This window comes from Mirounga leonina, unplaced genomic scaffold (genome assembly GCF_011800145.1).
Source record: "Mirounga leonina isolate KUSES-001 unplaced genomic scaffold, KU_Mleo_1.0 Mir_151, whole genome shotgun sequence".
Lineage (NCBI taxonomy): Eukaryota > Metazoa > Chordata > Mammalia > Carnivora > Phocidae > Mirounga > Mirounga leonina.
The window spans coordinates 92,542,791-92,557,003 of NW_023270377.1; the positions used below are offsets into that span (position 1 = coordinate 92,542,791).

Consider the following 14,213-nt stretch of genomic DNA (forward strand, 5'->3'; position numbering starts at 1 on the left):
GGCAGCTGAGGACTCTGAAGGTTAGAGAGTAGGATTGCCAGATTTTGCAAACAAAAAAATACAGGACATTCAATTAAATTTGAATTTCAGATAAATACCAAATAAATATTTTAATATAATTATGCCCCCAGTGAAAATTATTCATTGCTTAACTGGATGTCCATTGATTTAATCAAGTGTCCTTGATATAACCTTATCAGTGAGGTTAAAGAATGAGCTTAAGGAAGTAAAATTCAAACCCAAGTCTGTCTGTCTCTTAGGCCTGTGTTCTTTCAATTCATCAGCCCCTCCTCAATATAGATACTGAGAAAGAATGTACTGAGGTTAAAATGAAAATTTGGCTAAACAAGGAAAATGCAAAGATTAGTATAAATAGTCACACAGTAAAAACATAACAGAAATTAAGCTTCTTGTTTTTAAAGGCATCTGAAGAGTTCCTGGATATAAATTTCCCAAACCAACATGGCTTGACCCCTCTGATGCTGGCTGTGAGGGATGTGGATCTGTTTGAGGGTCTTGATATGTCAACAGTCTACAGACCTGTGGAGGTTCTGTCTGAGCTCCTCAAGCATCACGCGTGAGTAAGAGTGGTCAGTCAGCATCAGTGGAAGAGGTTCTATGTCACTGTTATTTTTAGAAGTCACTTGTAAACCTAAACATATAGATTGCTTTTTGCAGTCAAATGCTCTACCACTGAACTATACCCCCATATAGATTGCTTTTTAAAATTCTACATATTGGGGTGCCTGGCTGGCTCAGTCGGTAGGGCATGTGACTCTTGATCTCGGGGTTGTAAGTTCAAGCTCTGCATTGGATGTAGACATTGCTTAAAAATAAAATCTCAAAAAAAATTTTATATTAAATTGAATGCACATGCATGTTCATAAAAGAGACTTAGCAGTTGCATGTGATGTACAGATGTTAGATGTTGCTATCTATTATTCTTATGATGTTGACTATTTTTTTGTTTAAATATTATTTTGGTAGTTATGAGGAGTGTCAAATATTTCTTGAGTATGTAACTCCTTACCCCCAAGTTGTTACTAATTATTTCAGAAAACATTGTCAATTATCAAAAGCAATTTATAGTAGTGATTTCCAGTTATCTAAAAATTATTATATGCCAAAATGCTCTTTAGGAGGAGGGTAAGTAAACAATTAGCTTTTGAAAAAAAAAAAAAATCAGGATTAGGGGTGCCTGGGTGGCTCAGTCGTTAAGCGTCTGCCTTCAGCTCAGGTCATGATCCCAGGGTGCTGGGATCAAGCCCCGCATTGGGCTCCCTGCTCTGCGGGAGGCCTGCTTCTCCCTCTCCTACTCCCCCTGCTTGTGTTCCCTCTCTCACTGTGTCTCTATCTGTCAGATAAATAAATAAAATCTTAAAAAAAAAAAAATCAGGATTAATACACAGTTTTTCATGCTGGAATTGCAGTTTCCTAATACTGTTACCTGGATATCTTATCATCAAATAAGAACAGATGGCCCAAATTCTTTCTCAGTATTTCATGAGAATTTTGTTTTGGGAATAAAAAAGGAAAAGGGAGCTACAAGAACAAAAGTATAGTTAAGAACATGAGCTATTGTAAAAGGATCAGTTAGTATAATGGGATAAAGATGAAAGTTTGAAGCTACCTTAGACTTCAGAGTTAAGAAACAACTGAGGAGATTGTTTAACATGGAGATTACTGGACACCACTCCGGAGATGGTGTTCAATAGGCCTGGAGTGGGGTCCGGAATATAGGAAATCAAAAAATGCCACATTGAGAAACACTAATCAAGGCAAATGAGCAAACTCAAGTGCCAATGAGTTAAGTGACTTACTTACTGCCACATATCAAGGCAGTGGCTGTCCCCTGATTCTTGGTCCTATGCTATTTTTTTGAATCATGACCTTTAATGGAGAAAAATCCATAAGAGATTATTGTTGCAGATGATAAAACATCAAAGAGAAATGAGAAGATCATGTAGAAGGATTTTATGACAAGATCGCTCCACTCAACCAGAGCCTGTGAAATAAACATGTCAGCTTAATTTTAAAGAGAGATTCTATGCCATTCTACTATTTTGAATGATAAAAAGCTAGCTGTTAGCATTAGAAAAAAAGAATCATCAAGAAAGTAAGCAGTTAGCTAAATCACTGGAAAGAAAAAAACCTATCAAGTCAGCTATTTGGAATGGTAAGACAACAGTTTATCAGGATGTTTCAATCTTTACTTGATTTACTCATCATTAAAGAATTATGAAAACTTTTGCCCAAAGTTGGACATTTTCTGCAAATATTGGAATGTTTTTAGGATGGGAGTGGGAATAAGATATACAGCATAATCCTTTGACTTAAAAATCTTGAAAAATTGTCACTCTCTCTTACATTTTGAAGTTATTATTGTCAGCTCCAAACTCGGTTATTACTTTTATTTATTTGATGTCAATGTTTTTCCCTCATATTGTTTTTTTAATAGATTTAACTAAATTATCTTTGATGTTGATTCTATTCTTCCTAGAGATCCTAAACTCTGTGATTTTAGTGGAAAATCAGCAATACATTATGTGTCACAAATACAAAGTTTTAGGAAACAGCAGTTATTGGACATTCTAATGAATTCTATGCCAAAACCAGGTAAATACTTCTATCCCACTTTCCCCTTATTGAAAAGCCTTATTAGAAATCTTTCTTTTTCTTCATGTATTTGATGGATTCATTTAAAGATATCAAGGCAACAACAATTTATTGAGCAGTGACTATATACAAGGCCCATGACTAGGTATTCTGGGGGATGCGAAGAAATCTAAGACATGGTCCAAATTCTTTTTTTTTTTTATGTTATGTTAATCACCATACATTACATCATTAGTTTTTGATGTAGTGTTCCATGATTCACTGTTTGCGTATAACACCCAGTGCTCCATGCAGTACGTGCCCTCTTTAATACCCGTCATCAGGCTAACCCATCCCCCCACCCCTGTCCCCTCCAGAACCCTCAGTTTGTTTCTCAGAGTCCATAGTCTCTCATGGTTCGTCTCCCCCTCTGATTTCCCCCCCCTTATTCTTCCCTTCCTGCTATCTTCTTTTTTTTTTTAACATATAATGTATTATTTGTTTCAGAGATACAGGTCTGTGATTCAACAGTCTTATACAATTCACAGCGCTCACCATAGCACATACCCTCCCCAATGTCATCACCCAGCCACCCCATCCCTCCCACCCCCCACCACTCCAGTAACTCTCAGTTTGTTTCCTGAGATTAAGAATTCCTCATTATTGGTGAGGTTGTATGATACATGTCTTTCTCTGATTGACTTACTTCGCTTGGCATAATACCCTCCAGTTCCATCCATGTCATTGCAGATGGCAAGATTTCATTCCTTTCGATGGCTGCATAATATTCCATTGTATATATATACCACCTCTTCTTTATCCATTCATCTGTTGATGTACATCTTGGCTCTTTCCATAGTTTGGTTATTGTGGACATTGCTGCTATAAACATTGGGGTGCATGTACCCCTTCAGATCCCTACATTTGTATCTTTAGGGTAAATACCCAGTAGTGCAATTGCTGGATCGTATGGTAGCTCTATTTTCAACTTTTTGAGGAACCTCCATACTGTTTTCCAGAGTGGCTGCACCAGCTTGCATTCCCACCAACAGTGTAGGAGGGTTCCCCTTTCTCCACATTCTCGCCAACATCTGTCCTTTCCTGACTTGTTAATTTTAGCCATTCTGACTGGTGTGAGGTGGTATCTCACTGAGGTTTTGATTTGGATTTCCCTGATGCTGAGCGATGTTGAGCACTTTTTCGTGTGTCTGTTGGCCATTTGGATGTATTCTTTGGAAAAAATGTCTGTTCATGTCTTCTGCCCATTTCCTGATTGGATCATTTGTTCTTTGGGTGTTGAGTTTAATAAGTTCTTCTTTTTTTTTTAAAGATTTTATTTATTTGACAGCGAGAGCACAAGCAGAGGGAGAGAGAGGGAGAAGCAGGCTCCCCTTGGAGCAAGGAGCCCAATGTGGGACTCGATCCCAGGACCCTGGGATCGTGACCTGGGTCGAAGGCAGCTGCTTAACCGACTGAGCCACCCAGGCATCCCAATAAGTTCTTTATAGATTTTGGATACTAACCCTTTATCTAATATGTCATTTGCAAATATCTGCTCCCATTCTGTTGGTTATCTTTTGGTTTTGTTGACTGTTTCTTTTGCTGCGCAAAAGCTTTTTATCTTGATGAAGTCCCAATAGTTCATTTTGCTCTTGCTTCCCTTGCCATTGGCAATGTTTCTAGGAAGAAGTTGCTTTGACTGAGGTCGAAGAGGTTGCTGCCTGTGTTCTCCTCAAGGATTTTGATGGACTCCTGTCTCACATTTAGGTCTTTCAACCATTTTGGTGTAAGGAAATGGTAGACTTTCATTCTTCTGCATGTGGCTGTCCAATTTTCTGAACACCATTTGTTGAAAAGACTGTCTTTTTTCCACTGGACATTCTTTCCTGCTTTGTCGAAGATTAGTTGACCATAGAGTTGAGGGTCCATTTCTGGGCTATCTATTCTGTTCTCTGTTACATTGATCTGTGTCTGTTTTTTTTTTTTAAAGGTTTCATTTATTTATTTGAGAGAGAGAGAATGAGAGAGAGCAGATGAGAGGGGGAGGGTCAGAGGGAGAAGCAGACTCCCTGCCGAGCAGGGAGCCCAATGCGGGACTCGATCCAGGGACTCCAGGATCATGACCTGAGCCGAAGGCAGTCACTTAACCAACTGAGCCACCCAGGCGCCTGATCTGTGTCTGTTTTTGTGCCAGTACCATACTGTCTTGATGATTACAGCTTTGTAATAGAGCTTGAAGTCCGGGACTGTGATGCCAACAGCTTTGCTTTTCTTTTTCAACATTCCTCTGGCTATTCGGGGTCTTTTCTGGTTCCATACAAATTTTAGGATTATTTGGGGGTGCCTGGGTGGCTCAGTTGGTTGAGCGACTGCCTTCGGCTCAGGTCATGATCCTAGAGTCCCAGGATCGAGTCCCGCATCGGGCTCCCTGCTCGGTGGGGAGTCTGCTTCTCCCTCTGACCCTCCCCACTCTCATGTGCTCTCTCTCATTCTCTCTCTCTCAAATAAATGAATAAAAATCTTTAAAAAAAAATTTTTAGGATTATTTGTTCCATTTCTTTGAAAAAAGTGGATGGTATTTTGATAGGGATTGCATTGAATGTGTAGATTGCTCGACATTGAAACAATTAACACATTCTTCTCTAGTGCCTTTAACATCTTCACAATATTTGTTCTTCCAATCCATGAGCATGGAACGTTTTTCCATTTCTTTGTGTCTTCCTCAATTTCTTGCATGAGTATTTTATAGTTTTCTGAGTACAGATCCTTTGCCTCTTTGGTTAGACTTATTCCTAGGTATCTTATAGTTTTGGGTGCAATTGTAAATGGGATCAACTCCTTAATTTCTCTTTCGTCTGTCTTGTTGTTGGTGTATAGGAATGCCACTGATTTCTGTGTATTGATTTTATATCCTGCCACTTGACTGAATTCCTGTATGAGTTCTAGCAGTTTTGGGGTGGAGTCTTTTGGGTTTTCCACATAAAGTATAATATCATCTGCAAAGAGTGAGAGAGTGACTTCTTTGCCAATTTGAATGCCTTTTATTTCTTTTTATTGTCTGATTTCTGTGGCTAGGACATCTAGTACTATGTTGAAGAGCAGTGGTGATAGTGGACATCCCTGCCATGTTCCTGACCTTAGGGGGAAAGCTCTCAGGTTTTCCCCATTGAGAATGATATTCACTGTGGGCTTTTCATAGATGGCTTTTATGATATTGAGGTATGTACCCTCTATCCCTATACTCTGAAGAGTTTTGATCAAGAAAGTATGCTGTACTTTGTCAAATGCTTTTTCTGCATCTATTGAGAGGATCCTATGGTTCTTGTTCTTTCTTTTATTAATGTCTTGTATCACATTGATTGATTTGCAGATGTTGAGCCAACCTTGCAGCCCAGGGATAAATCCCACTTGGTCATGGTGAATAATCCTTTTAATGTACTGTTGGATCCTATTGGCTAGTATTTTGGTGAGAATTTTTGCATCCATGTTCATCAGAGATATTGGTCTGTAATTCTCCTTTTTGGTGGGGTCTTTGTCTGGTTTTGGGATCAAGGTAATGCTGGCCTCATAAAACGAGTTTGGAAGTTTTCCTTCCATTTCTATTTTTTTGGAACAGTTTCAGAAGAATAGTATTAATTCTTCTTTAAATGTTTGGTAGAATTCCCCTGGGAAGCCATCTGGCCCTGGGCTTTTTTGGGGGGGGAGGGGGAGATTTTTGATGACTGCTTCAATTTCCTTAGTGGTTATAGGTCTGTTCAGGTTTTCTATTTATTCCTGGTTCAGTTTCGGTAGTTGATACATCTCTAGGAATGCACCCATTTCTTCCAGATTATCTAATTTGCTGGCATAGAGTTGCTCATAATATGTTCTTATAATTGTTTGTATTTCTTTGGTGTTGGTTGTGATCTCTCCTCTTTCATTCATGATTTTATTTATTTGGGTCGTTTCTCTTTTCTTTTTGATAAGTCTGGCCAGGGGTTTCTCAATCTTGTTAATTGTTTCAAAGAACCAGCTCCTAGTTTTGTTTATCTGTTCTACTGTTCTTTTGGTTTCTATTTCATTGATTTCTGCTCTGATCTTTATTATTTCTCTTCTCCTGCTGGGTTTAGGCTTTATTTGCTGTTCCTTCTCCAGCTCCTTTAGGTGCAGGGTTAGGTTGTGTATTTGAGACCTTTCTTATTTCTTAAGAAAGGCTTGTATTGCTATATACTTTCCTCTTAGGACTGCCTTTGCTGCATCCCAAAGATTTTGAACAGTTGTGTTTTCATTTTCATTGGTTTCCATGTATTTTTTTGATTCTTCTTTAATTTCCTGGTTGACCCATTCATTCTCTAGTAGGATGCTCTTTAGCCTCCATGTACTTGAGTTCTTTCCAACTTTCCTGCTGTTATTGAGTTCTAGTTTCAAAGCATTGTGGTCTGAAAATATACAGGGAATGATCCCAATCTTTTGGTACCGGTTGAGACCTGATTTGTGACCTTGGATGTGATCTATTCTGGAGAATGTTCCATGGGCACTAGAGAAGAATGTGTATTCTGTTGCTTTGGGATGGAATGTTCTGAATATATCTGTGAAGTCCATTTGGTGCAGTGTGTCATTTATTTATTTATTTATTTATTTATTTATTTATTTTTAAGATTTTATTTATTTATTTGACAGAGAGAGACACAGCGAGAGAGGGAACACAAGCAGGGGGAGTGGGAGAGGGAGAAGCAGGCTCCCCGCAGAGCAGGGAGCCCGATGCGGGACTTGATCTCAGGACCCCGGGACCATGACCTGAGCCGAAGGCATTCGCTTAACCAACTGAGCCACCCAGGCGCCCCGCAGTGTGTCATTTAAAGTCTTTATTTCCTTGTTGATCTTTTGCTTAGATGATCTGTCCATTTCAGTGAGGGGGGTGTTAAAGCCCCTACTATTATTGTATTGTTGTCGATGTGTTTTTTTGCTCTTGTTATTAATTGGCTTATATAATTGGCTGCTCCCATGTTAGGGGCATAGATATTTACAGTTGTTAGATCTTCTTGTTGGATAGACCCTTTAAGTAGGATATAGTGTCCTTCCTCATCTCTTATTACAGTCTTTGGTTTAAAATCTAATTTGTCTGATATAAGGATTGCCACCCCAGGTTTCTTTCGATGTACATCAGCATGGTAAATGGTTTTCCACCCCCTCACTTTCAACCTGGGGGTGTGTTTGGTTCTAAAATGAGTCTCTTGTAGACAGCATATCGATGGGTCTTGTTTTTTAATCCAATCTGATAGCCTGTGTCTTTTGATTGGGGCATTTAACCCATTTACATTGAGGGTAACTATTGAAAGATAGGAATTTAGTGCCATTGTATTGCCCATAAGGTGAATGTTACTGTATATTGTCTGTGCTCCTTTCTGGTCTATGATACTTTCAGGCTCTTTCTTTGCTTAGAGGATCCCTTTCAATATTTCTTGTACGGCTGGTTTCGTGTTTGCAAATTCTTTTAGTTTTTGTTTGTCCTGGAAGCTTTTACTCTCTCCTTCTATTTTCAATAACAGCCTAGCTGGATATAGTATTCTTGGCTGCATATTTTTCTCATTTAGTGCTCTGAATATATCCTGCCAGTCCTTTCTGGCCTGCCAGGTCTCTGTGGATAGGTCTGTTGCCAATCTAATGTTTCTACCATTGTAGGTTACAGATCTCTTGTCCTGAGCTGCTTTCAGGATTTTCTCTTTGTCTCTGAGACTCTTAAGTTTTACTATTTGATGTTGGGGTGTTGACCTATTTTTATTGATTTTGAGGTGGGTACTCTGGGCTTCCTGGATTTTGATGCTTGTTTCCTTCCCCAAATTAGGAAAGTTCTCTGCTATAATTTGCTCCAATATACCTTCTGCCCATCTCTCTTTCTTCTTCTTCTGGGTTCCCAATTATTCTAATATTGTTTTGTCTTATGGTATCCCTTCTCTCGAATTCTGCCCTCGTGATCCAGTAGTTGTTTATCTCTCTTTCTCAGCTTCTTTATTTTCCATCATTTGGTCTTCTATATCACTATTTCTCTCTTCTGCCTCATTTATCCTAGCAGTTAGAGCCTCCATTTTTGATTGCACCTCATTAATAGCCTTTTTGATTTCAACTTGGTTAGATTTTAGTTCTTTTATTTCTCCAGAAAGGGTTTCTCTAATATCTTCCATGCTTTTTTCAAGCCCAGCTAGTATCTTTAAAATCATCATTCTGAACTCTAGTTCTGACATGTTATTAATGTCCATATTGATTAGGTCCCTAGCAGTCAGTACTGCCTCTTGTTCTTTTTTTTGAGGTGATTTTTTCCGTCTTGTCATTTTGTTCAGAGGAGAATAGATGAATGAGAGAACAAAATGCTAACAGGGTAACAACTTCCCCAAAAAAGTATACACTAAACAAATCAGAAGAGACCTGAAACCGGGGGAAAAGAAAGGGAAAGAAAGAAAAAGAAAAAATTATAAAAATGAACAAACAAAAACAAAACCAGAATATGATCAAATATGATCAGGCTGGTGCATAGATCAGTGCCACACACTAGATTTTGGGCATATTTTGGTCCGTTAGAAGACAGTGCCTCCCAAAATTTTAAAGAAAGAAAAACTTATATATGTACAAAAATAAGGGTTAATACGATGAAGGGATGGAATATACTGTAAAGATGAAAATTATAGAAGATTTTATAAAAGGAATTAATAAGATAAGAAGTTGGTTGAAAAAAGAAAGAAGGGTGCCTGGGTGGCTCAGTTGGTTAAGCGACTGCCTTCGGCTCAGGTCATGATCCCGGAGTCCTGGGATTGAGTCCCACATCGGGCTCCCTGCTCGTCAGGGAGTCTGCTTCTCCCTCTAACCCTACCCCCTCTTGCGCTCTCTCTCTCAATCTCTCTCTCTCTAATAAATAAATTTTAAAAAATCTTTAAAAAAAAAGAAAAAAGAAAAAAGAAAGAAGAGGATTTAAAAAAAAAAAAAGGAAGAGAATGTGATCAGGCAGGAGACTAGAACAAAGCCATACACTAGAGATTTAGGGTATATTTTGGTCTGTTAGAAGAAAGTGTATCCCCAAATTTTAAAGAGAGAACAACATATATATATATATATATATATATATATATATACCAAAAATAAGGTTAACTACTATGAAGGGATAGAATATGACTCTAAAAATGAAAAATAAAAAAGATTTTTTAAAAAAGGGATTGATAAGACGTTGGTTGAAAAAGGGAAAAAGAAAAATTTAAAAAAAAGTTAAAAAAATTAACTTTGAAAGAGTAAAGAATCATGGTAAAAAAGCCATGAATTCTCTGTGCAGTATTCCCTTAGTGCCGGCGTTCTGCCGTTCTCATTGATCGGTAAACTTGGTCTTGGCCGGCTGTTCTCGCTGATCGTCTGGGGAGGGGCCTGTTGCCGTGGTTTCCAAATGTCTCTGCCGGAGGCGGAATTGCCCCGCCCTTGCCCCCTCCCGGCTGAGTAATCTGCTCAGGTTTGCTCTCGGGAGCTTTTGTTCCCTGCAAGCTTTCCGTACAGCTTTGGAGGTGGAGAGTGAAAATGGCGGCCTCCCAATCTCAGCCCCGGAGGAGCCGAGAACTCGGGGCCCCGCTCCTCAGGTAGCCCCCAGAGAAAAGCCGTCAGTCACTCCCGTCTCCCCGGTCTCCAGCCGCACTCCGTGCTCACCCGGCCTGCGACCGCGCGCCTCTATCTCTGGCACCCGACCCCGGGTGGAGTCTCCAAACCCAGCAGATCCCCGCAGTGCACTCCCGCGCGTCTCCCCCCCGGGCAGGAAGGTGAGTCTCCCCGGATCTGCCGCTTGTTGGGTCCCTGCTGGAGGAGCAGGGGCCCGACTGTGCCGCGGATCACGGTTTATGGCCACCCCGAGCTGAGAGCCCGCGCCTGGGCTCCGTCTCTGCAGCCGGCTTTCCTGCTCCGTTACCTGGAAGCTCTGCCACACTCAGGCACCCCCGGTCTTTCTGTGACCCCGAGGGTCCTGACACCACACTGTCCCACGAGGGTTCTACCCCTCACTTAGCCACTGGAGCGATGTCCCTCAGCAGAGCAGACTTCTAAAATTTCCGATTTTGTGCTCCGCGGCTCTATCACTTGCCAGAAGCGGCTGATGGAGGCCCCTCCCCCGCCGTCTATCCTCCCGAATATCGTCTCAGATTCACGCACGTCCTACCTTCCAGAAAGTGGTCGCTTTTCTGTTCAGAGAGTTGCTGCTATTCTTTTCTTCGATCTCCTGTTGAGTTCATAGGTGTTCAGAATGGTTTGATCCCTATCTAGCTGAATTCCTGGGACCAGACAAAATTTAGGTCTCCTACTCCTCCGCCGTCTTGCTCCTCCATGGTCCAAATTCCTGAAAGTGTTCAGTATGGTCAGGGATGCATCACGTAAGTCAGGAGAGAAAGAGCTTTTTGTGAGCTTGAAAGGGGACAAGGGACATACCATGGTCCTTAAATGCTAGATAGGATTTGGAAGAAAGAGAGGGGCACCTGGGTGGCTCAGTTGGTTGGGCGTCCAACTCTTGGTTTCTGCTCAGGTCCTGATCTTATGGGTTGTGGGATAGAACCCCACCTCAGACTCCTTGCTTGGTGGGGAGTCTGCTTGAAAGAGTCTCTCCCCCTTCCCCTGCTTGCTTGGATTCTCTCTCTCTCTCAAAATAAATAAATAAATCCTTAAAAAAAGGATTTGGAAGGAAGAGAAAAAGACACAAGGTTTGATATAGGTGGGGAGAAAGAGTCTGAGCAAAGACACAGAAATAGTCAGAGAGAAAAGTAAAATGAAAAAAGTTCCACTGAGCAACATGAGACCTTGTGAAAGCTGCTTGGCTTTCTTGTCTGATTGGCTTTTATTTGAAGCTTCTAGTCAGGGAACAAGGCTATCCCTGGTAAGGTTTCATGATAGAGGTGAGACCTAATCTGGTCCATCGTTGAGAAACGATGGGATTTGATTTGGTGGAGCAGAGGCATCATGGTGTAAGTGAGCCTCGCTTATCCGAGGGGCAAACGAGACAAGAAAGTTTGTGTTGGGGAACAGGAATACATAGTCAGATCAGATACCTAAAGAAACTGGGTCCATTGAAGACTGATTGAATGCAGATTTTTTTTTTTGATAAATAGAGTCACTAAAGAATTTTAAGCCAGGGAATGATGAAAGCCATGTTTTAGGAAAATTAAACTGTTGTTATTGTGTAGAATGGATTCGAAGGAAGGGACTCATAGCAGGGAGCTCTATTAAGAGACTGTGGAAGTGCCTGTGTGTGATGACAAGGACCAGAAAAGAGTCCTGGGCTTGGTGTGGGACTGTGCCTGACATGTGCTGGGTGCGGTGAGCCCAAGAGCTGTTGCAAAAGAAGAACTGACGGAACTTAGTGATGTAAAGCCGACAGAGACAAAAGTCGAGAGAGTTCAATCAAATATGATTCCAAAGTTTCAGCCCTGGGAAGGGGGGAGATGGAAAGACAATCAGCAAAAGAGAAGACCACTCTGGTTTGGTGAGGATATTGAAGGTAATGGGTTCCAAAGCATTGCATTTGTTGGAACCTTGGGACTTCCAAGTAGCGATGTTCTGTAGGACAGCGCCGTGGGAAGGGATGATTTGGTATGTTCGTTTGGGAGGTCACTACAAAAAGGAGATTGTGAGGACCTGGAAGTGCGTAAGACCACTGGAGGATTGCAAGGGGCTGAGCCCAGGAGGCATACCCACAGTTAGAGAGTGGTGTGCACATAGGGACGCAGGGCAGTGAGAGAGAGAAGAGGCAACTGGGAGAGAGTTGCTAGAAGCAAGGAGTGGGAAAATGCCAACTTGGAAAAGAGGTTGCAAAGCAGATGTGGTAAGGAAGTGTGACGTTTCAATGACAGGATAGTTTCAATGACAGAAGATAGATTGCAAGGAGTAAGGAAGGAAAATTTGGTAAAGAAATGGAGGATCTGAGCAGAGACAAATCTTGTGCAATTTTGTATCAGTTACAAAATAAATGGAAGAGCCATCGAAATAGGAAGAAGTTTTCATCGAAGAGCCTGCCCTTATTTGAAGAAGTCACGATAGCAGGAGGGGGATGCATATGAGAGCAGTCCCAGGAACTAAGGGGGAGTTCACCTTTTGGTGTTCAGAACTCTGCCAATTTTTTTTTTTTAAGATTTTATTTATTTATTTGAGAGCGAGAATGAGAGAGAGAGAGCACATGAGAAGGGGGAGGGTCAGAGGGAGAAGCAGACTCCCTGCCGAGCAGGGAGCCCGATGCGGGACTCGAACCCGGGACTCCAGGATCATGACCTGAGCCGAAGGCAGTCGCTTAACCAACTGAGCCACCCAGGCGCCCCTAACTTTTGTTTTTTAAACAAACAAAAACCCATCCATTTTGTGGACTCTTGTACTCACAACCTTCCTGTGAAAATTATTGCCTGAAGTTTCATCAGGATCCCAGACCACTATTTTAGGAAAATCTTGGACAAAATGGAACTGGTTTTAGAACCAAGAGCTAGATCTTTCTATGAAATTGATAGAGATGAGTCTTATTACAACACATTATTCTGTTTCTTTTGGCAGAAAGACATGCTGAATCATTGCTTGACATTTGTCATGATACAAACTCTTCTCCCACTGATATGATGACAGTTACTACAAACCAAAATATAATCTTGCGAAGCATCAGCAGCAATGAGGTAAGATGTTCTCTTTAAAGAAACTAACAAAAAATGGATAACCTACTCCATCTACAACTTCATTTGTATTGCTTGAATATTTTATAACAGTCACATATTACAATTATATTTTTAATCACAAAGTAATTGAAAGCACAATTAATAAGACAGTGTTCCACAAATTTAATCTCACAGCAGTAATTAATCAACTCGGAGTCTCGAGCATTGTGTGTGTGTGTGTATGTGTGTGTACATCTAATACACAGAATATTGAACCCATACTAAATAATAAAATATAGCTTGTGTTTATGTGTGTTAATGTGGAAAAAGAGAAGACCATTAATCTGATCATTTCAAATCCATCAGAGGGTACCATAAAGAAGGTGCCTCTTCCTGGCCCCAGTCACAATCCCCCTAGCCCCCCTGCCCCGTCATGATGAATGACTCCACAAAAAGTCCCTCACAGGTCAGTAACAGTACTAGTAACAAATAGTGTAATCCATAGAAAACTGTGAACTGATACACGGTATATACAACAAACTGGTAACAGTGGTTGCCTACTGGGAGAGAATTGGAGACGAACTGTGCACTGTGTACTCATTTGTACCTTTTCAATTTTTATAAAAATTAACATAGCCCAGACAGTTAAAAATATTGCTACCCTATATTTTTTTGGTAAGAAAAAATATGGCCACAAATTGTTTATTTTTAAAAGTTAATGGGGGGGGTGCCTGGGTGGCTCAGTTGGTTAAGCATCTGCCTTCAACTCAGGTCATGATCCCGGGGTCCTGGGATGGAGCCCCGTGTTGGGTTCCCTGCTCAGCAGGGAGCCTACTTCTCCTTTTCCCTCTGCTGCTCCCCCTGCTTGTGCTCTCTCGCTCTCTCTGTCAAATAAATAAATAAAATCTTTATTTAAAAAAAGTTAATGAGGTATGGACTATAATATTTATCAACAAGGACTTTTGGAGATGGTGGAGTAAAGACTTTTCAGTC

At 40.8% G+C, this 14,213-nt stretch overlaps 1 protein-coding gene across 1 annotated transcript in view; it reads left to right on the top strand.

Moving 5' to 3' along the window:
• The window catches only part of MAP3K19 (mitogen-activated protein kinase kinase kinase 19), a 64,997-nt gene that overhangs the window by 16,009 nt on the left and 34,775 nt on the right, over positions 1-14,213 (top strand). The window contains exons 4-6 of the mRNA XM_035006545.1: positions 423-577; positions 2,501-2,616; positions 13,126-13,241. Of these exons, the coding sequence (XP_034862436.1) occupies positions 423-577; positions 2,501-2,616; positions 13,126-13,241 (387 nt within the window). The remainder of the gene's footprint in view (positions 1-422; positions 578-2,500; positions 2,617-13,125; positions 13,242-14,213) is intronic.